General features: G+C 55.5%; 9 protein-coding genes across 11 annotated transcripts; 4 read left to right on the top strand and 5 right to left on the bottom strand.

The window, feature by feature from the left end:
- Window positions 1-14: 14 nt before the first annotated feature.
- Window positions 15-1,799, top strand: LOC112342920 (pentatricopeptide repeat-containing protein At4g02750-like). The gene has a single exon (XM_024665542.1). It carries the CDS (start codon window positions 15-17, stop codon window positions 1,797-1,799), a length of 1,785 nt encoding a protein of 594 aa, XP_024521310.1.
- Window positions 1,723-3,472, bottom strand: LOC9633433 (tubulin alpha chain). Its single transcript, XM_002991717.2, has 4 exons — window positions 3,332-3,472; window positions 3,022-3,256; window positions 2,586-2,956; window positions 1,723-2,527 (listed from the first exon to the last, which is right to left on the bottom strand). Exons 1-4 carry the CDS (start codon window positions 3,422-3,424, stop codon window positions 1,871-1,873), a joined length of 1,356 nt encoding a protein of 451 aa, XP_002991763.1. The 5' UTR covers window positions 3,425-3,472; the 3' UTR covers window positions 1,723-1,870.
- A 135-nt stretch (window positions 3,473-3,607) lies between these two features.
- On the bottom strand, window positions 3,608-5,273 carry LOC9633432 (transcription factor SRM1). The gene is made up of 2 exons (XM_024665508.1): window positions 4,326-5,273; window positions 3,608-4,224 (listed from the first exon to the last, which is right to left on the bottom strand). Exons 1-2 carry the CDS (start codon window positions 4,904-4,906, stop codon window positions 3,735-3,737), a joined length of 1,071 nt encoding a protein of 356 aa, XP_024521276.1. The 5' UTR covers window positions 4,907-5,273; the 3' UTR covers window positions 3,608-3,734.
- A 101-nt stretch (window positions 5,274-5,374) lies between these two features.
- LOC9644118 (peptidyl-prolyl cis-trans isomerase FKBP53) lies at window positions 5,375-7,157 on the bottom strand. The gene is made up of 10 exons (XM_002991715.2): window positions 7,104-7,157; window positions 6,974-7,050; window positions 6,660-6,919; window positions 6,512-6,591; window positions 6,234-6,453; window positions 5,957-6,182; window positions 5,801-5,888; window positions 5,664-5,705; window positions 5,552-5,600; window positions 5,375-5,493 (listed from the first exon to the last, which is right to left on the bottom strand). The coding sequence occupies exons 1-10, from the start codon at window positions 7,114-7,116 to the stop codon at window positions 5,415-5,417; spliced, it is 1,134 nt and encodes a 377-aa protein (XP_002991761.2). The 5' UTR covers window positions 7,117-7,157; the 3' UTR covers window positions 5,375-5,414.
- Window positions 7,158-7,222: 65 nt separating this feature from the next.
- Window positions 7,223-8,764, top strand: LOC9644117. Its single transcript, XM_002991754.2, has 5 exons — window positions 7,223-7,912; window positions 7,983-8,104; window positions 8,167-8,207; window positions 8,254-8,352; window positions 8,401-8,764. Exons 1-5 carry the CDS (start codon window positions 7,234-7,236, stop codon window positions 8,573-8,575), a joined length of 1,116 nt encoding a protein of 371 aa, XP_002991800.2. The 5' UTR covers window positions 7,223-7,233; the 3' UTR covers window positions 8,576-8,764.
- Window positions 8,765-9,562: 798 nt separating this feature from the next.
- LOC9633431 (receptor protein kinase-like protein ZAR1) lies at window positions 9,563-12,209 on the top strand. Its single transcript, XM_024665540.1, has 2 exons — window positions 9,563-11,258; window positions 11,315-12,209. Exons 1-2 carry the CDS (start codon window positions 9,563-9,565, stop codon window positions 12,181-12,183), a joined length of 2,565 nt encoding a protein of 854 aa, XP_024521308.1. The 3' UTR covers window positions 12,184-12,209.
- An 11-nt stretch (window positions 12,210-12,220) lies between these two features.
- LOC112342919 (pentatricopeptide repeat-containing protein At2g33680-like) lies at window positions 12,221-15,106 on the bottom strand. Its single transcript, XM_024665539.1, has one exon. It carries the CDS (start codon window positions 15,104-15,106, stop codon window positions 12,221-12,223), a length of 2,886 nt encoding a protein of 961 aa, XP_024521307.1.
- Window positions 15,107-16,064: 958 nt separating this feature from the next.
- LOC9644116 (protein FATTY ACID EXPORT 3, chloroplastic) lies at window positions 16,065-17,311 on the bottom strand. Of its 2 annotated transcripts, none has more exons than XM_024665550.1 (5): window positions 17,083-17,311; window positions 16,771-17,023; window positions 16,526-16,693; window positions 16,383-16,467; window positions 16,065-16,325 (listed from the first exon to the last, which is right to left on the bottom strand). In XM_024665550.1, the coding sequence occupies exons 1-5, from the start codon at window positions 17,248-17,250 to the stop codon at window positions 16,235-16,237; spliced, it is 765 nt and encodes a 254-aa protein (XP_024521318.1). In that variant the 5' UTR covers window positions 17,251-17,311; the 3' UTR covers window positions 16,065-16,234. The 2 variants fall into 2 exon arrangements, with proteins under 2 accessions (XP_024521318.1, XP_024521319.1); XM_024665551.1 differs by having other exon boundaries at window positions 16,777-17,023.
- Window positions 17,312-17,325: 14 nt separating this feature from the next.
- Window positions 17,326-19,002, top strand: LOC9644115 (histone deacetylase HDT2). Of its 2 annotated transcripts, none has more exons than XM_024665549.1 (9): window positions 17,326-17,379; window positions 17,442-17,512; window positions 17,565-17,775; window positions 17,836-17,889; window positions 17,947-18,113; window positions 18,165-18,287; window positions 18,340-18,555; window positions 18,611-18,645; window positions 18,797-19,002. In XM_024665549.1, the coding sequence occupies exons 1-9, from the start codon at window positions 17,367-17,369 to the stop codon at window positions 18,849-18,851; spliced, it is 945 nt and encodes a 314-aa protein (XP_024521317.1). In that variant the 5' UTR covers window positions 17,326-17,366; the 3' UTR covers window positions 18,852-19,002. The 2 variants fall into 2 exon arrangements, with proteins under 2 accessions (XP_024521317.1, XP_002991798.1); XM_002991752.2 differs by having other exon boundaries at window positions 17,327-17,379; window positions 18,156-18,287.
- Window positions 19,003-20,258: the final 1,256 nt, after the last annotated feature.

The raw sequence follows: 20,258 nt of genomic DNA, 5'->3' as shown, positions 1-20,258 counted from the left end.
TATCTTGGACCGTGATGCTTGTTACTTATGCTCGCTGCGGCGACATCGGGCAAGCGCGGCAGGCGTTTGACGAGATGCCTCTGCGCGACCAAGTGTCCTGGAATGCCATGCTCGTGGCCTATGCCGACACTGGGCACCTGTGTCAAGCCAAGCAGCTCTTTGACGAGATGCAGGAGCCCAACCTCGTCGCTTGGAATGCAATGATCACTGCATATGCGGAAAATGGGGACGTTACCAGTGCCCAGCTCTTGTTTGACACCATGCCGCTGAGGGCATTGCCGTCTTGGAATGCTCTAGTGACTGCATATGCGGGAAACGGGCACGTTGGCAACGCCGTCGCCATCTTTAACCAGATGCCCGAGAGAGACTTGATATCTTGGACCGCGGTGCTTTCTGGCTTTTCTAAAGCAGGTCAGCCGGAGATGGTTGAACACATGTTTGAACAGATGCCGCAGCACAATCTCGTGTCCTGGAACGTCATGCTTTCGGCATTTGCCCATGTCCGGGATTTGGAAAGCTCTAAAGTGGTGTATGATAGGATGCCACAGCACGACATGGTATCGCACAACGTTGCTCTGTTCGTGTACGCACACACCGGTTGCCTGCAGCAGGCCAGAGACATTTTCTACTCGATGCCGCAGCACAACCTTGTGACGACCAACTCCATGCTCTCTGCTTGTGCTCACAACGGGCAATCGAATGAAGCGGAGGCTCTCTTCCACAGCATGCCACGGCGGGACGTCGTGTCATGGAATGCCATGCTTGCTATGTACTCCCACAAGCAGGAATTCAGCAGCGTGGAGCGCCTCTACACCAGAATGCCTTGCCACGACTTAGTCTCGTGGAACACAATGCTGGGGGCACAAGCGGAGCAGGGCAAGCTGCACCAAGTGAAGCTGCTGCTCGAAGAGATGCCTCAGCAGAACCTTGTGTCTTGGAACACCTTGCTGTTTGCATACACTCAAACTATGTCCGCGTACTCGACTAGCACAGGGGAATTGCTGGTGCTGCTGGAGCAGACCAAGCACGTTTATGATACCATGCCTCAGCGCGATATCATATCGGCAAACTGCATGCTGTCTGCATATGCGCAGGGCGGCCATGACCAAGACGCCAAGCGCCTGTTTGATGCCATGCCCGATCGGGACATCGTCTCTTGGAATGCTCTCCTGTCCACGTATGGACGATGCGGGCAGCTCCAGGAAGCCCAGATGTGCTTCAGGCGTATGCCATGGCGAAATGTCCTTTCCTGGACGGTCTTGCTGGTTGCATATGCTCTCAATGGTAACATGGATGTGGCCAAGGAGCTGTTTGATACAATGCCAGATACGGACGTGATCTCGTCGAGTGCCATGCTAGCTGCATACGTCCGAAACGGACATTCGAACTCCGCTTTTGGTTTGTTCAATGAGTTGAAGACGAGAACGCCTCCGGACGAGGCATGCTTTGTCTCGGCTCTCGTTGCTTGCGGCCAGTTAGGCGAGGTGTACATGGGCAGGAGCTGCTTCATCTCCATGAGCATGGACTTCGGCCTTTGCGCCACCAAGCAGCACTATTGCTGCATGGTGGACCTCTTGGGGCGGGCGGGGCATTTGATTCAAGCGGAAGAGCTCATGCACAACATGCCGTTTGTTCCTGACTCGTCCGAGTGCAGATCATTGCTGGGGGCTAGCAGGAGCGGCCATGAGACATTCGCATTTAGGCATGGCTCGACCGCTCGCGTTGCTAAACGTGCCCTTGAGGACAGCCCCGAGAATGCGGCTTCGTATGCATTGCTGGCCAGCACAGTGCTAGCGTGAACTTAGATTCCTAGCATTCTCCCAGATTTGGTTTCTTTCGTTAGTGAGCTAGCTACTTAGTAGCGTTAGCTCTAATACTCTTCACCTTCGTCCTCGCCTTCGCCTTCAGTGGAGTCAGCGCCAACTTCTTCGTAGTCCTTCTCCAGAGCTGCCAAGTCTTCACGAGCTTCCGAGAACTCTCCTTCCTCCATCCCCTCACCGACGTACCAGTGGACGAAGGCACGCTTGGCATACATGAGGTCGAACTTGTGGTCGATCCTGGAGAAGACTTCGGCGACACTTGTGGAGTTGGAGATCATGCACACGGCTCGCTGGACCTTGGCAAGGTCACCGCCAGGAACCACAGTCGGAGGCTGATAGTTGATTCCGCACTTGAATCCGGTGGGGCACCAGTCGACGAACTGGATGGTTCTCTTGGTCTTGATGGTTCCCACGGCCGAGTTGACGTCCTTGGGCACAACGTCTCCTCTGTACATGAGGCAGCACGCCATGTACTTGCCGTGTCGCGGATCGCACTTGGCCATCATGGATGCAGGCTCGAATGCGGTGGAGGTGATCTCGGACACGGACAGCTGCTCATGGTACGCTTTTTCTGCCGAGATGACCGGGGCATACGAAGAAAGCATGAAGTGGATACGCGGGTACGGCACCAAGTTTGTCTGGAACTCGGTGAGGTCGACGTTGAGAGCACCGTCGAAGCGGAGTGAAGCCGTGAGGGACGAGATGATCTGCGGCACACGAAACCAAGAAGAAGAACGCGGTCATAATGAAAGGGGGATGAAATACCTGGGACACAAGCCTGTTGAGGTTGGTGTAGGTAGGCCTCTCGATGTCGAGCGATCGCCGGCAAATGTCGTAGATGGCTTCGTTGTCGAGAATGGCAGCAACGTCGGTGTGCTCGAGCAGGGAGTGCGTGGAAAGGACGCTGTTGTATGGTTCTACAACGGCAGTGGAGACTTGTGGAGACGGGTAGACCGTGAAGCCGAGCTTGGACTTCTTGCCGTAGTCGACGGACAGGCGCTCCAGGAGAAGAGAGCCGAGGCCGGAACCGGTGCCACCTCCAACGGCATTGAAGACAAGGAATCCCTGGAGACCAGTGCAGTTGTCAGCCAGTTTGCGGACACGGTCCAGGCACAGGTCCACGATTTCCTTTCCAACTGCAAGAGAGTATCGTGTTGAGGCGTAGATATAATCAAGATGGCATGTAGCCGCGGCAACTTACTGGTGTAATGCCCGCGGGCGAAGTTGTTTGCGGCGTCTTCCTTTCCGCTGATAAGCTGCTCCGGATGGAAGAGCTGGCGATAAGTTCCGGTCCTCACTTCGTCGATGACGGTCGGCTCCAGGTCCAGGAACACGGACCGGGGGACGTGCTTGCCGGCTCCAGTCTCGCTGAAGAAGGTGTTGAAGGCATCGTCACCGCCCCCGACAGTCTTATCGCTGGGCATCTGTCCATCAGGCTGCGTTTGCAAAGGCAATTTCAACAAGGATTAGAACGAGTTGGTCGTCATCAGCATGGTTTGTGTCGTATATACTTGAATGCCGTGCTCCAGGCAGTAGAGCTCCCAGCAGGCATTGCCAACTTGAATCCCGGCCTGGCCAATGTGGATCGAGATGCACTCTCTCATCTTGCCCGCTGCTACGAGTTTGCTGAGAGCTGCGAGGACTTCAGCAACAAAGCGGGTGGAGGCGGAGAAGGTGGTGAAGGCTTTTATATACGACTACGCCGGAAATCCCGGTCAGCCGACTTGCCGGCCGTTAGCTAACTAACTCATGGACGGAATATACCCGGGGTGACCCTTGCTATCTTCTTTCCGTACGGAATAAACCCATTAATCATCCTGCATGGAAATCTAATGTACAGGTTGGTTTTTTGAGATTGGAAGGAATGATGAATCTTTCGTCGTCTAGGCTAGCTGCTCACTTCCGGGTAGCTGTTTAGTGATGCATCGCGGGCTGCGGCATGGGGTACGCCATATGAGGATGAGCAACATTGAGAGGAGTACCTGGAACCGGCCTGCTCGATACGTGACCTCTTCCTGCTGCCACTGCGTAAGCTCCGTGGTGAACAACCGGGACCGGAGTTCCAACCGCAGGAGGTTGCGAGTAAGCACCAGGCGCTGTTGCCGCCCCCGTCGACGCGGAGGAGGATGCTCCCCCACCACCACCGCCTCCGCCGCCGCCTCCACCACCTCCCGCTGCTCCCTGCCCTGTTATCGGGCCCTGCGCTTGCTGCCTTCCGTCACCATTGACGCTGGTGATATCATGGATGCTCGTCCGCCGCTTGTCCTTGTGGATGGAGTTGAGGCGAATGAAATACTTTTGAGCGTGGCTGGCCACCTGTGTGGGTGTTCGTGACACCACAAAGTTCCTCGAGATACTCCGCCAGTCCCCTTTGCCGAACTTCTCCAGTCCCAGCAAGAAGAGCCTAGGTAGGAGGAGGTGTGATAGCAAACACGTCAGTAAGCTTTGCATGGACGAGAGAAAAGAGGGAGAGGGAGAGAGGGAGAGAGGTGACAAGAATCGCACCTGTGCTCGTCTTCGGTCCATGGGATGCCTTTCCTGCGCTCCTGATCCTGGGCCTTGCTCTTGGAGGAGGAACCAGCACTGGCATGGTTGTTGGAGTTGGAATTGGAAGCGTTGTTGACAGCCGGGGTGGCGCTAGAGGAGCTCCCATTGGCAGCGGCATGGTGGTGGTGGCCGTGGTGCTGCTGGTGATGGTGGAGATAGGCAGGAGACGAGCAAGAGGAGGAAGGCAGCCCGAGCTTCTTGTCCAGGGCCAAGCTGCTGTCCTTGACGAGCAGCGCATCCCTGGGACTGTAGCACGGCAGCGCAATCAGCCCGGCCTCAATGCTCGAGATGTCGCGCAGCAGCAGCTCGTAGTGAGCCCGGACGTCGGCGGCGGTCTTTCCAGGCACCAACGCCGCCACTGCCTCCCACCGGCTGCCCGCCACACCCTCGGGATCATCACACTTGTCCTCCCACCCGGCAAGAGCTTTCTCAAACAGCTTGTCCTGCTCGCTGCTCCACTTGGAGGTGGCGGCGGCGGCGCCGGGCGAGGTACAAGAGTTGGCTGCGCTACTGGAGGCGGCGGAGGCAGCCGCTGCCATCCACGCTGCTGCTACTGTCACAAACAACCTCTGCGTGCCTTGTTTAGCTACCTCCCTGCCCCAATTCCCTGGACACCAAGCCTTTCCATGGCTTGCCCCGGCCTCCGGCACTCGAGCACCCAGCCAAGCAGCGAATGAGGAACCCTAAGGGCTTCAGATCTGCTGCCATTGCCTTCCTCCTCTCTCGTCTGGCTTGTCTGGCTTGGCTGGGAGACAAATTGGAGCTCGCTCGCTCGCTCACCCTTAAGCTCTACACTTGATTTGCAGGGCCTGGCCTGGCCTGGGTCACGATGGAGACGGCGGACGAAAGTGACCACACACCATCTTCATCTTGGCCCGGGCGAAATAAAGAACAGGGTAAAAGAGAAAGATCCAATTAACGGCCACGATGCTGCCAGCGTGGCGTTGAGGATAAGGTTTGCCGTGCCACGTCACGAAATGACGCCGCTGGACAACACGTCACACGGATTTGCGCAAAACCCACCGTTAAATTAACTCCGAACTTAAGCTAAGCAACATCAACAAGCTCGATTTCAAAAACCAACCATGAGTTTGGTGGGATTGATCCGACAGCCCTCGCACCATACCTGCGCCGAGAAATTTAGCAAAACCATATCAGATGCATTGACATCGTGATTCACTCACCCCATGGATGGAGGAATCACAACTCTCCTCTTGTCTCCTACTCTCATTCCTGCAAGAAAGAATCGAGGATTTGTATCAAAAGACGAAGGGAGAGAGAGCTCACGCATCTTACCATTGACACCCACGTCGAAGCCCTTGACTACTTCGTTAACCCCTGCAAGAACCAAGTGCCACAAGTTAGATCTCTTTTCTCGGCCACAAAGGAGGAAAACAGCAAGCATCGGCAGCCAGCACAAGCAAGACGCTAACCCAATCTGAAACGGAATGGCTTTCTGCCTATGGTGCTGTCAAATATCTTCCCATTCGACTTAAGCTTTCCGACGTAGTTAATCAGGACCTGCACCAAGACTCAGGGACCAATCGTGCAAGTATGCGAAAGGAATGCGACCGGCGTCACCGCTTTACCTTCTTCCCCGGCTTGGCTTGCTTGCCGTCGGGCTTGCCAAGTGCCAAGTCCTGAACTTCGAGGCCATTCGGGAACTTCTTGGCCGCCTTGTCCTTCTTTCTAGCCTTCTTCTCCTGGAGCTTGCCGTCGCCATTCCCTTCCGGCACACCCTCCTCCTGGTTTGCTGCCTTTTTGCCCTTCTTCTTCTTGTTCTTCTTTGCTTCGCCAGGGCTGGTTGGCGTGTCACTGCAAAGAGCATTAGCTCCAGTTGTTATTACTAATGAAACCTTGGTGTACCTGACAGACGTCTTGGCGCTTTTCTTCGGCAACTCGGCAGAGGCGGCTTTCCTCTTGGACGGCAAGGCGAAGCCATCCTCGTCTTCACTCTTCTCCTCCTCCTCCTCCTCCTCCTTGTCGTCCTTCTGATCCTGAGCCGGCTGTGTTTCAGTGTTTGCTTTAGCCGGAGCAGGAAGCGCCTTTTCAGGCTCGTCGTCGTTAGTGATCTCCTCAATCTTCACTGCCAAGTCGAACGCCATCATACCACGACTTGCTGATAAATTACGAAGAGAGCTCACCTCCGGATCCAAGGCGCTCCTCTTCTAGGTCCTCATCGTCCTCCTCGTCATCGTCTTCCTCTCCAGGATCGACAATGAAGCTGATATTGACAAAAGATCAACGAGTAAACGCCCGTGGAGACTGGAGACAAGAGAAAGGGATACATACTCTTGATCAAACTCGTCTTCTTCACCATCGTAGCTCTCGTCGTCGTCTTCGTCACTGAAGGGTTCCATGTAGTAGCCAGAGAGATGGATGGGTGTAGAGCCCGTCACGGAGAAGACAACGTCGTCCTCGAAGTTGAGGTCGAGATAGCACGTCTCGTGAAGTCCAGGCTTGAGCGAGCACACAAAGACCGGCGGCCCCTCTCCACCCTTGCATTTGAGAATACTCCTCTCACCATCCTTGGCATTTTGGCCCAGAGTCGCCTAGACCAAACGAAAAGCTTTGAGCCTCTGTTGGCGATGGAATGGATCACCCACCTGAGAGATATGCAGCCGCCGGCCTTCGAGCTCGTCGCGCTCGACGAGAAAAGGCTTCTTCGGCTTGAGCTTCGCACCTGGGAGCGATGGAGAAACGTCACGGCAGGCCAAGGGAGGCGAAGCGGCTTACCCCAGAACACCATTTCGTCGCCGCAGCCCACAAACCCTAAACCCTTGGGGCGATCTCGACTGTCGGTTATTTAGATAGATCGCTAATGTAAATATCTTCCCCATGGATGGATTAGGTCATCGATCGAGCAATGCATGGCGCAGCGCCACGGCTCAAGGATCACCACCACGCCTCCGCTCGCTACGCCGCTCACCAGGGCGACAGGAAGGTCCAGTGCGTTGTGGCAGTAGAGGAGCGGGACAGCAAGAGCAGGCTGATGTTGGGCGCCTCCTCCTCCTCCTCCTCGTCGCTCTTGTGCCTTGGTATCAACACGCGCTTCTTCACCGCCAACAAGCTCATCTCCTCATCGCATTCTCGAGCTGGCCATGGGCGGCGGAGCGGCGCCATGCTGATGCTGGCCCAAACCCCGCCGCCGCCATCGCCGCCATCGCCGCCCCCGCATTCCTCGTTCCTGCCACAGCAGCCGCGCTTCCACTCGAGCTCATGCGTTCTGGCCAGTCACGGCGAGCTGGGCGCTGCAACCATTTGGCACGCTCTCCTGCCTAGCAGCTCCACCTCCAGCTCCAGCCCGTATCGCCTCTCCGCCGCCACAGCTTTCAGCAATGGATCGTGGAATGTGGCAGGGGATGCACGCCCGGCACGCTGGCTCCAAGGGAGGCACTCGGCGTGGCTCCTGTTTGGCTTTTGTTCGTGCTTCTCTGCCGCGGTAGCGTCCGGCATGAGGTCCATAGCATGCTGCGAGGCTCCCTCCTCTCTCGATCAATCCCTCACCCACGGCAAAAAGGTTCACAAGGAGTTTGCGGTCATAGGTACGTTGCCCGCGCAACCCAGTATGTATAAGGTAGCTCAAGAGGTGACGCTGGTGGTGGTGGTGTCAAGGCATTCCTGGAGATGGACGCTGTCTTTTTCGTGCTGTGGCTCACGGTTGGTGCACCAAACAGGGCAAGCCAACGCCAGACGAGGAAACGCAGAGAGAACTTGCAGACAATTTGCGGGAAAAGGTTTGGCATTGTGCTTGGTTCGTTTGTCTGACTTGCTTTGGTTGATTCCTGCGCCTCGGAAGGTTGTGGATGAACTCGTCAAGCGCCGTGCGGAGTCGGAATGGTAAGATGGGAGACCGACATTCATTCTCATCTCACTTGAAAAGCAGGTTCATTGAAGGCGATTTCGACGAGTACACAAGACGGATGAGGCAAGCAAACGTGTGGGGCGGCGAGCCGGAGCTCCTCATGCTATCACATGTCCTCGGGTAACAAGCTATCTTTCTTTCATTGGGCTCACTTATGTTTGGATCCAGGTTGCCGATCACAGTTTACATGGCCGATGAACGCTCGAACGGTGTCATAGCGATTGCAGAGTACGGGCAAGAATACGGGAAAGGCAAAGGAAATCCCATCAGAGTGTTGTACCATGGGTTTGGACACTACGATGCTCTCCTGATGCCGGGCGACGCTGGTCAGGGCGGTGAGTAACGCAGCAGGGTGGAAGCGATACCACAAAAAGTTTGGTTTTGAAGATATCTTTGTCCAGAGGTCCGGTAATCTGGACTGAGAAACAAGCAAACCAGTCGAGAGCTTAGAGAGGCTGAGATAGCTGAGCTTGCTCCTCGACCTGAGGAACTAAAAACTTTGATGACAAAGGAGCTGCGTCCTCACAATTAACTTGTCTCACTCGTCATGCACACAAGTCAGTCACCGGAGATCAATCGACCACGATCCAAGTGACCGTTTCCACAGGTACGTCGTGTTTGATTCGCGGCATATTTTAGAGGCTAAACAAATGGCATGGTGAATTGTTTATGGACAGTTTGAAAGGCTATACTGTTCGCTCGCTGCTATGCGCCTAGTGAGGAGTGTGTGTGACTTTCTAAAAAAATAACAGTGCAAGCTTCGAAAACATCTTCTCCATTCGCAGGCAATCACTGCGAGTGGAGATCCTACCCATAAAAACAAGAAAGAAAATCGAAGCCTGCAAAGCTTTGTCTTGTCCTGGCAATGGCACCAACGGCCGGGATGGAGGCGGGGGATTCAACGGTGGGGATGGAGCGCTGCTCTTGCTCGGTCATGGCGCCCGACACACAACTCACATACAGCTCTGCGTTGTTTCCACTTTGGCTTCGCGGGCCTTTTGGGCTTTTTGGCATCGCCCCCTTGATTCCGGTTGCGCAGTTGCAGCTGCCCATAAAAGAGTTTGGTGCGTGCGACGGAAAGTTGGAAAGCAATGTCCGCTCTTCTAATCCTCCTGGGATCCATCTCATTGCTATCTGGACAAATTTACCCCGGGATCCATCCATTCTCGTGGATAGCTAAGCACTAATGCGGGGATGGAGGAGCAACAGCACCCGCCACCAGGCCTTTCAGGCCTCTCAGGTTTGTTGTTGTCGAGGCAATGTGGGCACTACCCCGTAGGTCCCGGAGGAGCTAGCACAACGTAGATAGCCTTGGATGATTTGCTCGGCGATGGTGGCGGTGTGGTGGCTGGCAGCAGCAGCGGTGCTGGTGCTGCTGGTAGAGCACGCACTGGCCCTGAATTCGGACGGGTTGAGCCTGGTGGCATTCAAGCGCGGCATCTTCAGCGACCCCGAGAGAGCGCTGTCGGACTGGGACGAGTCGGACGCCACCCCGTGCCGGTGGAGCGGCATCAGCTGCGCCAGCATTCGTGGCGAGTCGGAGCCGCGCGTGCAGGGCGTCATGCTGGCCAAGAAGCAGCTGGTGGGATCCATGTCGCCCGACCTGGGCTCGCTCTCCTACCTCGAGCACCTCAACCTCCGCCAGAACCAGCTCATTGGGGGCCTCCCGCCCGCGCTCTTCAACGCCTCGGCCCTCCAGACGCTCCTCCTCTCCGACAATGATCTCTCGGGGCCCCTGCCCGCCTCCATCTGCGGCACCGCCGCCAGCCTCGACACGCTCGATCTGTCGGGCAACGGCTTCTCGGCCACCATACCCGACTCCATCGCCTCGTGCACCGCCCTCCACTCGCTCGTCCTCAGCGGCAACCGCCTCACGGGTGGCATTCCTCTGGGGCTGTCCCGGGCGCCACTCCTCCGCCTGGATCTCTCCAGCAACCGGCTGACGGGCGCCATCCCCGACGACCTTGGCGGCTTGCTCCAGCTGCAAGGCACGCTCAACCTCTCGGACAACAACCTCTCGGGCCCGATCCCGCCATCGCTGGGCAGGCTCCCGATCTCTCTCAGCATAGATCTCAGCTTCAACAATCTGTCGGGTCCCATTCCACTCAACGGCACGCTGTCCAACCAAGGACCCACTGCCTTCCTCGGCAACCCGGGCCTCTGTGGGCTCCCGCTCAAGACCAAGTGCGACGACGCCGCCACCACCCCGCACGGCGTGTTTGGAGGTGGAGGTCCGTCGGGCTCTGGCCCGCCTAGCACGAGTGCGGGCACGAGCACGAGCACCAACACGAGCACGGCCTCCACCCGCAACAGTGGTGGCCGGCTTGGCACCAAGCAGGTTGTAGCCATCGCTGTGGGCGACTCAGTGGGCATCTTGGTCATTGCTTGCGCTCTCACGTACTGCCTCTACTGTAGGAGGAATGGCAAGGGGTCCAAGACATCCAGCTGCAAGGGCATCGGTCATCGATGCTGGCCATGCTGCTCCTGCTGCTGCTGTGCCAGCGCTAGAGGTGACAAGTCGGAGTCGGAGGACACGGACAATGAGGAAGGTGGCGGCAACAACGCCAGCATGCACAAGCATCGCGTGGTCGGCAGCGAGAGTGGCGAACTGGTGCACTTCGACCAGGAATCCGAGAAGCAGTTCGATCTGGATGCGCTCCTGCGCGCGTCTGCCTACGTGCTTGGCAAGGGCAGCTCCGGCATTGTGTACAAGGCCGTCATGGATGGCGGCCTCACGGTGGTGGTCCGAAGGCTGGGAGCGGAGGGAGAATTTGGAGCGGGCGTGGATGCCACCACCAGTAACCCCGCCTCTAAGAAGGTGGTCAAGGAGTTTGAGTCGGAGGTGAAAGCAATCGGCTCGCTGTGCCACCCCAACGTCGTTGCATTGCGAGCCTACTACTGGGGAATGAACGAGAAGCTGCTCGTCTACGACTTCATGCCCAATGGGAGCTTGGCAGCCGCCATGGAGCAGCACCAACAGCACTGGATCCGCTTGCAAGACAGCACCCAGCACCAGCAGCAACAAGGTACGAAGATGATGATTTGGATTTGTTCCCTCACTCACTTCTGCACACACGCACAGCAGCGATCTCGGCAGCGGACGACGAGTGGCTTCTGTCGTGGCCGCAGAGGCTGAGCATCGCCAAGGACGTAGCTCGCGGCCTGTCCTTCCTCCACGACGGCACGGCAGCACGCATGAGAAACATCCACGGCAATCTCAAGCCGTCCAACATACTGCTGGATGCCAACCGCGCGGCCCGCATTGCCGACTTCGGTGTCGTGCGGCTCACCGAGATCCTGGCCTGCCACGACACGCTCTCCTCCTCCACGTCCTCCCTGCGCTCGGACGTGGCGCCTGGCAACAGGTCCTCCAGGTCCAACGTGGACGTCCCCACCGCCGTGGACCAGCACCTGGACGTGGGTCCATCCTGCGGCGGAAGCAGCTCCAGCCTGAGCTTGTACTCGGCCACCGCGTCCATCTACCGGCCACCCGAGGCGGCGCATCCCAATTCCCGGCCCACGCACAAGTGGGACGTCTACTCGTTCGGTGTGATCCTCATGGAGATGTTAACCGGCTCGGCATCTGCGCACCTGGCCTCTTCGGACGTGGACATGGTGCTGGCCGTGAGGAGGATGCTGCTGTCTTCCTCCTCCAAATACTCCGTTGCAAGCTTCGATGGGGATCCGCTCTTGAAGCCACCTGCTGCTCCGCACGGCGGTGTCGATTCATCAAACAGTGCGAGCAGTACGAGCAGCAGTAATGCCAATGCCACAGGGAGCAGCAGTAGCAGCAACAGCATGACAACGACGATGCTCATGGCTGGCATCCGTGCCGAAGCGGAGGCCATGGAGCTGCTGCAGCTGGCTCTGCGCTGCGTCTCTTCGTCTCCAGAGCAGCGGCCCAAGATGAAGCATGTCGTCGAGTCCCTGTCCAAAGTTGGTACCACCTGATGGTGATCAAATTCAATTCCCCGCTACTCGAGCCACCTCAGCCGGATGCATACGTGTTCGCCATGAGCACGTAAGCTGCGCTATCACGGTCGTCCAGTTTCTGTATCGCCTCGAACGCCACCTTTGCTGCCTCAACATTCTTCCACCTCTGGCACGACGCCAGCAGACTCTTCCACACGCTCAATCCCTTCACTGGCATCTCCATTGCCAACGCAGCCGCTTCCTCTAGGCGATTGGAACGCCCCAGCAAGTCCACCATGCAGCTGTAGTGCTCGTACCAGGGAGCAATGCTGAAGCGCGGGGAGGCCATGAGTTGGAAGTAGTGCTTTCCCTGGTCGACCAGGCCCGCGCGCCCGCATGCCGTGAGGAGCGACAGGAAGGTGAAACCGTCCACCTGCAAGCGTCGCTCCAGCATATCGCCAAAGAGGCCAAACACGCGCTGTGCGTCTCCCTGGTGGCTGTAACCCGTCATGAGTGAGTTCCATGCCACAGACTCCTTGGCAAGGAATGCAGCCGAGGAGTCGAATATGTGTTGGGCGTCCACCATGCTCCCGCACTTGCCAAAGAAACTGATTAGAGAGCTTGCTATCAGGACGTTCTTCTCCTCCATCAGTCCGGAACCGCGCACCTCGTCGTAAATCGTCCGTCCGGCCTCCAAGTCCCCTTTGCTGCCACAGGCTTGGAGTGCTCCAGCGTAAGTCAGAGCATCCGGTCTAACGCCTTGGCGTTTCATGCGTGAGAAGAGCTGCATCGCGCAGTCAGGCTCGCCGTTGTGAGCACAGCCAAGAATGATGGCATTCCAGGTAACAAGGTTGACGTTGCGATCGGGCATCCGGTCGAAAACCTCCAGTGCCTCTCGTGTGCTCCCACATTTGCTATACGCATCGATGAGGCTGCTTCCCAAAAATGCATCAAGCTCAGGTCCATTGTCAACAAGCTGCGAGTGGAGACCCCTGACCTCCTCCAAGTAGCATGCTTTTACGTCCTCTCCGCCACCAGGACCTGCTTTAGAAGCTCCACATGAGCAAGCACTTAGCGCAGCCATGAAAGTCCTGGAACTCGGTGTAAAGCCTTCGTCTTGCATGCGTCTAAACAAACTCAAAGCCTCTCCTCCATCACCGGCTTGAGCATAGCCAGATATCATCGCGTTCCAGCACGACACGTCACGAACTTGCAGCTTGTCAAAGACCTCCCGACCATCTGCTATGCTTCCACACTTCGCAAAGAAACCAACCATACTGCTCCCGAGAGTGCCATCGTTGTCTAACCCGGCGCTGCGGATCTCGGCCTGGATGCCTCTGCCGCGTTCCAAATCCCCGATGCTTCCACAGGCCTTGAGAACGGCAGCAAAAGTTCGAGCGTTTGGTAAAACACCCTCCGCTTTCATGCGTGCAAACGCGTCGAGCGCGGAGCGTGCGTCACCATTGTCAACATATCCCAGGACGAGCGCATTCCACGATCCCATGTCCCGGTGCTGCCGCGGCATTGCTTCAAACACCTGCCGAGCCTCGTCAAAAGCACCACACCTTGCATAGGCGTCGATCAGACTGCTGCCTAGGAGGCCCGCTCCCTCCGTGCTCTTTGAAAGCCGAGAGTGAATGTCCCTTACTCGTTTCAAAAGCTCTGGCTTGGAACGCCCGCTTGAGTTTGCACACCCGTTGAGCACAGCGGCAAAAGTTCCAGAGCCGGGTAAGTATGCTTCGTCTTGCATGCGCTGAAACAAAATATGAGATGCGTCACCGTGTCCACAAGAAGCACAGCCTTGGATCATGGCGTTCCACAACACTTGATCGTGCGAAGGCATGCTGTCGAATACCTGAAACGCATCGTCGAGCCTGCCGCATGCCGAGTACATCTCCAAGAGAGTGCTCGCAACGTACACGTCCGCCTCCACCCCTCTCCTGACAAGCTGGGAGTGAATACCCCTTCGCTTGTCTATGCTTCCAGCTTTGTGTTCTTCACAGGCGCAGGCCTTGAGCACAGCAACGAACGTCCGGGCATCTGGCTCGCAGCTCTCCCCTTTCATTGCCGAAAAGGCTTCAAGGCACTCGTCGCCATGTCCGTTCCGAGAGTAAGCCATAAGCATGCTGTTCCAAAGCACCGTGTCCCGGTGCACCACCTTGTCAAAGACGGAGCGAGCATCCGTGAGTGCTCCACACTTCGAATACATGTCCACCAAACTGTTCGCTACAAACACATCCAGAACGTGGCCACTCTCTACAATGCGGGCGTGTAGAGCTCGCCCCTTTTCGAGAGCAGCCGTCTTGACAAGCCTGGCGTTGCCACCTCCGCCGTCAAGCTGATAGCATCCTTGCTCCGTGGTAGCCAGGTAAATGCAAGCTCCCAGGGCCGCCACAAACGTAGCAGCATTTGCCTGGACGCCTCCACAGCGTTGCATGCGTTCCACCATCTCCAACGCGGTGTGCCAGTCGCTAGCCTCGTCGCTGCGTGCGTACGCTCCGATCATGGCATTCCACAGAACCACATCACGATTTACCGTTCTGTCAAAGATCCTGCGCGCTTCCGCCAACTCGCCACCTCTCGAGTACAAATCCACCAGCGCGCTTGCAACAAACACGTCTGCCTCGAGCCCGGACTTTGAAACAAGGGAATGGACAGCTCTCCCATGCTCCATCGCCATCGTCTTCTTCTCCCCCTTGCTCGTATCCTCGGGCAGGAGAGCACTGCAAGCCTTGAGAGCAGCCAGGAGAGTCCGAGCGTCGGGCGAGAAGCCTTGGTTTCGCATCTGGCCGAACAGTCGCAGAGCAACGTCCGCTTGGCCGCCGCGAGCACAGCCCATGATGAGAGAATTCCACGACACGACGCTGCGCTGCCGCATCCTCTCAAACGTTTGGCGTGCCAATGCCAAGCTGCCACACTTGGCGTACATGTCCACCACACTGTTTGCCACCACCAGGCCCATGCCGCCCTCCTCCTCGCTGCCCCGCTCCTCCACCACCGAGCCATGGATTCTCATTCCGCTTGCCAGGTCTCTCCGCCGCCCGCATTCTTGGAGCGCCGCCACAACCACTGACTCGCTTGGCGTCGCGCCCTGCGCCCGGATCTGCTCGTACACTTGCAACGCATTGGCAGCGGCGGACGTCCCCGCTCTCCCCCCTCGGCCCCTCATCTTCGCACACCATACCTTCGTCTTCCTCGTCCACTCAAGCCCTAACTTGGCAGCGCGTTGGTGGAATTGAATTGTGGTACCTTTGCTGGAAATTTGTTGTTATAATAAACAAAAACTGTGTGAAAGATGACATTGATTGAGGATGCTCAGTCCATTTTGAGCCCACCAAATCGAAAACAAATGGAGACCCCTTTCTCAACACACACACCATATCTTGTAAGCTCAAGCTTCCCCGTACAGATCTATATGATTCTCACCTCGGAAACAAATTCCAGGCAATGTCTACATCCTCGTAGTATCCAGATTGGTAATCACAGTTGATAATCTTGGATGCCACTCTCATAGCAGAGAAGTCCTCATGTTCTTCCTCACAATCTTATGGTTTGAAGACCAAAACTTCTCTTCATGCTCAAGAGGCTCCCGTGGCGATAAAGCCAAACAATATATCTTCGGAGGCACTTTGATCAAAAGGTCGTGACCATGGTAGTAACTCGCAACCCTGGGGGAATGAAAATCCCGTGACTCCAACCTTGATTGCGTATTGCCAGCAAATATAACCCCTAAGATCTGGAATGTCTGCAATGGTGTAACATCCATCTTCATGCAGAGCTATATGGATCTGCAGCTCTTCTCTCTAAAAATGTTGCCACTGCATTTATAATTTGATTCCCGAACACCATAACCATGCTTGCAGACAAGGCCACCCTTAGAGGAAGCAACATTGGACAAATTTCCAAATTGGAATCCCATGGCAACCTCAGCAAAATAGTTCTCCGCTTTAGATTTCAGATTCGAAATTGGGGAATATGCAGTCAATTGTGTCGATCACGAACCAACTTGCGAGGCTAAAAGACCTTGAATACGTCCGGCACGACTGTGGGTGAAGTACTACATACCACTTTTTTTTTTATGGTCTCCTTGTTATGCAAGTTTGGGAACTGGCGTCACTTTCTTTGGTGGTGGGTTGCCGCCGGCAAGGAAAACATAGCAGAAAAACCCGAGCATAGCTCCGCTACATGAACAAAATCTCAGTTAGAAAAACAATCCAAGCCTATGGTAGGAGACTCACCTCACGAGTGAAGCCAGCATTGGCAGTAGAGACACTCTCTGGCGTGCTTTCCCAAGCTGCACGAGAAAAATCACAAACGCTATGGCTGCCAGGGAAAGAAGTCAGCCATGCCAACACGAGGGCAATGGGAATGGAGCGCTAACCTGCCTGGCCCTGAATGTAAGACATGGAGGACTTTCCCTTCTTCCAGGCGTTTAAGCTGGAGACGCTGAGCATCAAGAGAAGACCGCCCAAGACGAGGCCGACTTGTATAGCCCAAGCGCTGCCAGTGAGTATGAACGAGGCGACACCACTCGCAACAAGCACTCCTCCTGCGGACGATCAAAGAGCAAAGCTTATATATAAGAGAAAAGAGGCTTATAAGAGGGAAATAGAAATAAGCTATCACCCACACCATATGGGATGCCCAGGCAAAAGTCGTGGAGCTTGGCCCCCTTGGAGTGTTTCTCGTTGCCCGCCGCGTCCAGGATGTCTTTGACGCGATGGAGGCTGTGATCCACGGCCTGCTCATCCTCCTCCTCGCCCAGCAACGCCGCAGTCACACCAAAATCCCCTTGATCTTCGGTCAAGACACTAGGGTCTACAGAGTCGATCCGGCCAGAATGATCGTCGAATTCGTCCCCGGATCCTGATCCTGAGGCCTTGGAGGATGCCAAGTCATATATGGGGATGGATGAAGGCTCGCTCATTCTTTTCTTACCATGTCCGAGTCGTGATCCAGGGAAAAGCGCGAGAATTGGGAGCTCCATCGAAATGTAGTGAAACAAGGGCGCAGCTGGAGCTTGCGGAGAGGGATGGAGCGCGATCGAGAGATGGATCGAGCATAGCCCAGCCCTACCGGCAGTGGCCTCAGTCCAAGTGCCTCCATTCCGGGAATCGAATGAATCGACGGCCGCGATTTGCTGGATTAAAGCGCTGGGTATATTCTTTGGCATACAACGGCTCATTTCTTACTAGGGCTAGGGTTTAAGGCACGGCGCGGCTATGGAGTTTTGGGGTAAGCGCGAGCGCTGCTAGAGAAGGCGAAGGCGAAAAAGCTTAATCCTTTTCTTGTTGCAGGCGTCAAGGTCTTACCATCCAAGTCTATCAAGTGCCCAGTGGAGGATTCGAGCTATTTGCACATCTCGAATGTAAGCCAAGATCAAGCTGGACGAAACCCCGTGTAACGTGTTTGTTTTGCAGGCTGCTTTGGGCGAGGTGGGATCATCCGCCAAGAATGAACGCGTGATCTTGCGACTTAAGACGCAAGGCGAGGAGATTGTTTTGGGCACGCTCATACCCGGCCAACGCGATCATATCGCGCTAGACTTGATCATTAGCAAGTCTTTCCAGCTCTCGCACAACAGCAGTACGCTGGCTGTGCACTTCTCGGGCTACAGAACGGAAGGGTCGGGTAAGAGAACGTTTTTTTCGCCCTGACCAGCGGACGCACTTACATCTGGAATGTTTACAGGCGAGCTTCAGGAGCTGGATAGGGAACATGACCATGGTGTCCGGAAGGAAAACGGTGTGTTATCTTGTTTAACTACCATCTGCTCTTCTCATGCGCTTGGTTCTTGCACAGGAAATGTCAAAGTTCCGTTAGGCTCGAGCGATAGCGATAGCGAGAGCGACAGCGATGACGATGATGACGACGACGACGATGATGACGGCGACGACGACGACGACGACGACGATGATGAGGACGACGATGAGGTCAACGCGAAGGATCTTGCCTTGCGGCAAGCGATGGTGCGTTTCTTAGGTTCGTAACTTTTTTAAGCGGAAAAATAGTTCTTGCAGATGGAAAGTGATGACGATGACGACGACGACATTGATGAGGGCGACGATGATGACAACGACGACGACGATGACGATGATGACGACGATGAGGAAATTGATGAGGAGGATCTTAGAGCTCGCCTGGTACGCAAAGTCTCACATGTTAAAAACGTGTAGCCTACAATGTTATTTGCAGATGGGAAAGAAGAGAGCTCCGGCAGCTCTTACGCCACCGGCTCAAAAGAAGATCAAAACGCCATCAGGGAAAACGCCAACAGCACCAAAGTCAGGTAAGAAAGATTTATCAGCCGCTGAGGCTGTGGCAAAGACTCCAAAGTCCTCGGGCAAAAAGGAGAAGGACAAGAAAAAGGAAAAGGCGACTCCTGCTACTCCTAATTCGGAGACGAAGAAGGTGAAGTAAAGCTTATCGTTTATATCTCGGCCTAACGTTGGACTTCTGCTTTTAGGCTGGCGGGCAACATCACTGTGGCATATGTTCGCGGTAAGCAAGTTCAGAGGTAGTACAGGGCAGTGCCGTGATGATTCTACATAATCTCGTTAATCGGACCTTTCGAGGAATGACGAGACTTCTGAGTCTGAGCACGCACTTTCTATCAGGAACTACTTGTTAACAGCTGCTTTTTTTGCTGCAGGAATTTTGCCAATGAGGCTGCTCTTACGCAACACAACACAGCGAAGCATAAGTAGTGTGAGGCAGAAGAGTTGTACGACACGCGAGTTAGTGTCTGCTCTTGGAGCAAGCAGATCACCGGCTAGGAGAAATCTTTGTTGCGTAACTAAGTTGTTATGATTTTTTTGGTTCCCTCTAATGCTTATAGCATTGTTTAACATTGAGCAAGTGGGCCTAATTCCTATTTGTTACATCAGTCTTGCTGTTGGTTTTTGAGTAAAGAAATTTCCTTGGATCTGATGGGGTGTTTGATCTGATGCATCTGGTTTCGTGGAAAACGATGATTACAGCGTACGCGCGGGACTCGCAATTTTTTCACGCCAACGATCTCTTTCACATGCTCCCGGAAAGATGGTTTCGTGGACGTATTTCGCCAAAGTTCTCTCATGACTGCATATGCCGGGGCGGGGGATTTGGAGAAAGTTTGACAGATTTTCTCCGAGATGCCTGAAAGGACTGTCATCACGTGGAGCGCGCTCCTGCGGATGCCGTGGATCTCTCCGAGGCGAGAAAAGTCTTTGAACGGACTTCGAAGCACACGGTTGTCTCGTGGTCGTCGTTCATGGTGGCGTATGCCCGGTCGGGGCATATTGAGTACGATCTCCGTGATGCCTCAGAGAGCATTGTTTTGTGGTCGGTTATGGTCGCCACCAGAACTTCCAGAAACGCTTATCGAGTGTTTACAAAAATTCCAAGGTGGAACCACACTGCATGGAACAGTATGGTTCTAGCGTATGCCTCAGACGGGCATTTGGAAGGAGCTATTTGATTCAATGCATCATCGCCGCGTGCTCCGTCCTGCTCCCAGGGCAAAGATCTCTTTGACAGGATGCGTCACACTCTTGTCGCTGCCAATTGCGACAAGGGCTGTCTCGACGAGGCAAAGGCGGTGCTCTCCAAAACGTCGTGTCGTGGAACACATTGGTGACGGCCTATGCCAAGTCCGGGAGCTGCGAGGACCGCTCGAGGCCTTTCACTACATGCCCGAGCTCGATTCAGTCTCCTGGAACGCAGGCCTTCACTATCTCCGGCGACGCACTCGCCGCGAGAGAGATCTTCGAGCACATGCCCCGGAGGAACTCCATGGCGTGATCGATGATGATCCAGAAGTACGCTCACTAAGGCAACATCCATGAAGCATTCGCAAGGAATCCCGAGCACACGACGGTGACTTGGAACTGTATGATCGCGGGCCTCACCTCCAGCGGGAGCTTTCGCCAGGCGCTCCATTTCTTCCATGAGATGCTCGAAGGCTGGCCTCCGAACGAGAGGTTCTCGCTTCGTGCAGCCAGAGCAGGAGCTTGAGCCTGTGCAAGCACCGCATCGATCACAGGTGGCGGACTTTGGCGTCGAGTTTCGCATCGATCACTACCGCTGCGTCGTGGATACGTTTGGTAGGGCCGGGCTGCTTGGCAAGGCCGAGG

The sequence above is a fragment of the Selaginella moellendorffii genome, unplaced genomic scaffold (genome assembly GCF_000143415.4).
Source record: "Selaginella moellendorffii unplaced genomic scaffold, v1.0 SELMOscaffold_123, whole genome shotgun sequence".
NCBI classification, from domain to species: Eukaryota; Viridiplantae; Streptophyta; class Lycopodiopsida; order Selaginellales; family Selaginellaceae; genus Selaginella; species Selaginella moellendorffii.
The sequence above is the reverse complement of the archived record's forward strand: the minus strand, read 5'-3'. Positions and strand labels throughout refer to the sequence as shown.

Coding starts and splice junctions, on each gene's coding strand:
- LOC9644118 (XM_002991715.2), bottom strand. Junction 6,592..6,659: donor GAAGACGAGTTTGATCAAGA/GTATGTATCCCT, acceptor TGTCAATATCAG/CTTCATTGTCGATCCTGGAG. Junction 5,601..5,663: donor CTTCGACGTGGGTGTCAATG/GTAAGATGCGTG, acceptor TCTTTCTTGCAG/GAATGAGAGTAGGAGACAAG.
- LOC112342919 (XM_024665539.1), bottom strand. CDS start 15,106: ATGGGCCTGGTGGTGGCAAACAGTGTGGTGGACATGTACGCCAAGTGT.
- LOC9644115 (XM_002991752.2), top strand. Junction 18,114..18,155: donor TTGCCTTGCGGCAAGCGATG/GTGCGTTTCTTA, acceptor GCGGAAAAATAG/TTCTTGCAGATGGAAAGTGA. Junction 18,288..18,339: donor AGGATCTTAGAGCTCGCCTG/GTACGCAAAGTC, acceptor TGTTATTTGCAG/ATGGGAAAGAAGAGAGCTCC.
- LOC9633433 (XM_002991717.2), bottom strand. CDS start 3,424: ATGAGAGAGTGCATCTCGATCCACATTGGCCAGGCCGGGATTCAAGTT. Junction 2,957..3,021: donor CGCCCGCGGGCATTACACCA/GTAAGTTGCCGC, acceptor ACTCTCTTGCAG/TTGGAAAGGAAATCGTGGAC. Junction 2,528..2,585: donor TCAACAGGCTTGTGTCCCAG/GTATTTCATCCC, acceptor CGTGTGCCGCAG/ATCATCTCGTCCCTCACGGC.
- LOC9644116 (XM_024665550.1), bottom strand. CDS start 17,250: ATGGAGGCACTTGGACTGAGGCCACTGCCGGTAGGGCTGGGCTATGCT. Junction 17,024..17,082: donor TGGATCACGACTCGGACATG/GTAAGAAAAGAA, acceptor GCATCCTCCAAG/GCCTCAGGATCAGGATCCGG. Junction 16,468..16,525: donor TTACATTCAGGGCCAGGCAG/GTTAGCGCTCCA, acceptor TTTCCCTGGCAG/CCATAGCGTTTGTGATTTTT.
- LOC9644117 (XM_002991754.2), top strand. CDS start 7,234: ATGCATGGCGCAGCGCCACGGCTCAAGGATCACCACCACGCCTCCGCT. Junction 7,913..7,982: donor CAAGGAGTTTGCGGTCATAG/GTACGTTGCCCG, acceptor GGTGGTGTCAAG/GCATTCCTGGAGATGGACGC. Junction 8,353..8,400: donor ATGCTATCACATGTCCTCGG/GTAACAAGCTAT, acceptor GTTTGGATCCAG/GTTGCCGATCACAGTTTACA.
- LOC9633431 (XM_024665540.1), top strand. CDS start 9,563: ATGGTGGCGGTGTGGTGGCTGGCAGCAGCAGCGGTGCTGGTGCTGCTG. Junction 11,259..11,314: donor CCAGCACCAGCAGCAACAAG/GTACGAAGATGA, acceptor ACACACGCACAG/CAGCGATCTCGGCAGCGGAC.
- LOC9633432 (XM_024665508.1), bottom strand. CDS start 4,906: ATGGCAGCGGCTGCCTCCGCCGCCTCCAGTAGCGCAGCCAACTCTTGT. Junction 4,225..4,325: donor TGGACCGAAGACGAGCACAG/GTGCGATTCTTG, acceptor CCTCCTACCTAG/GCTCTTCTTGCTGGGACTGG.
- LOC112342920 (XM_024665542.1), top strand. CDS start 15: ATGCTTGTTACTTATGCTCGCTGCGGCGACATCGGGCAAGCGCGGCAG.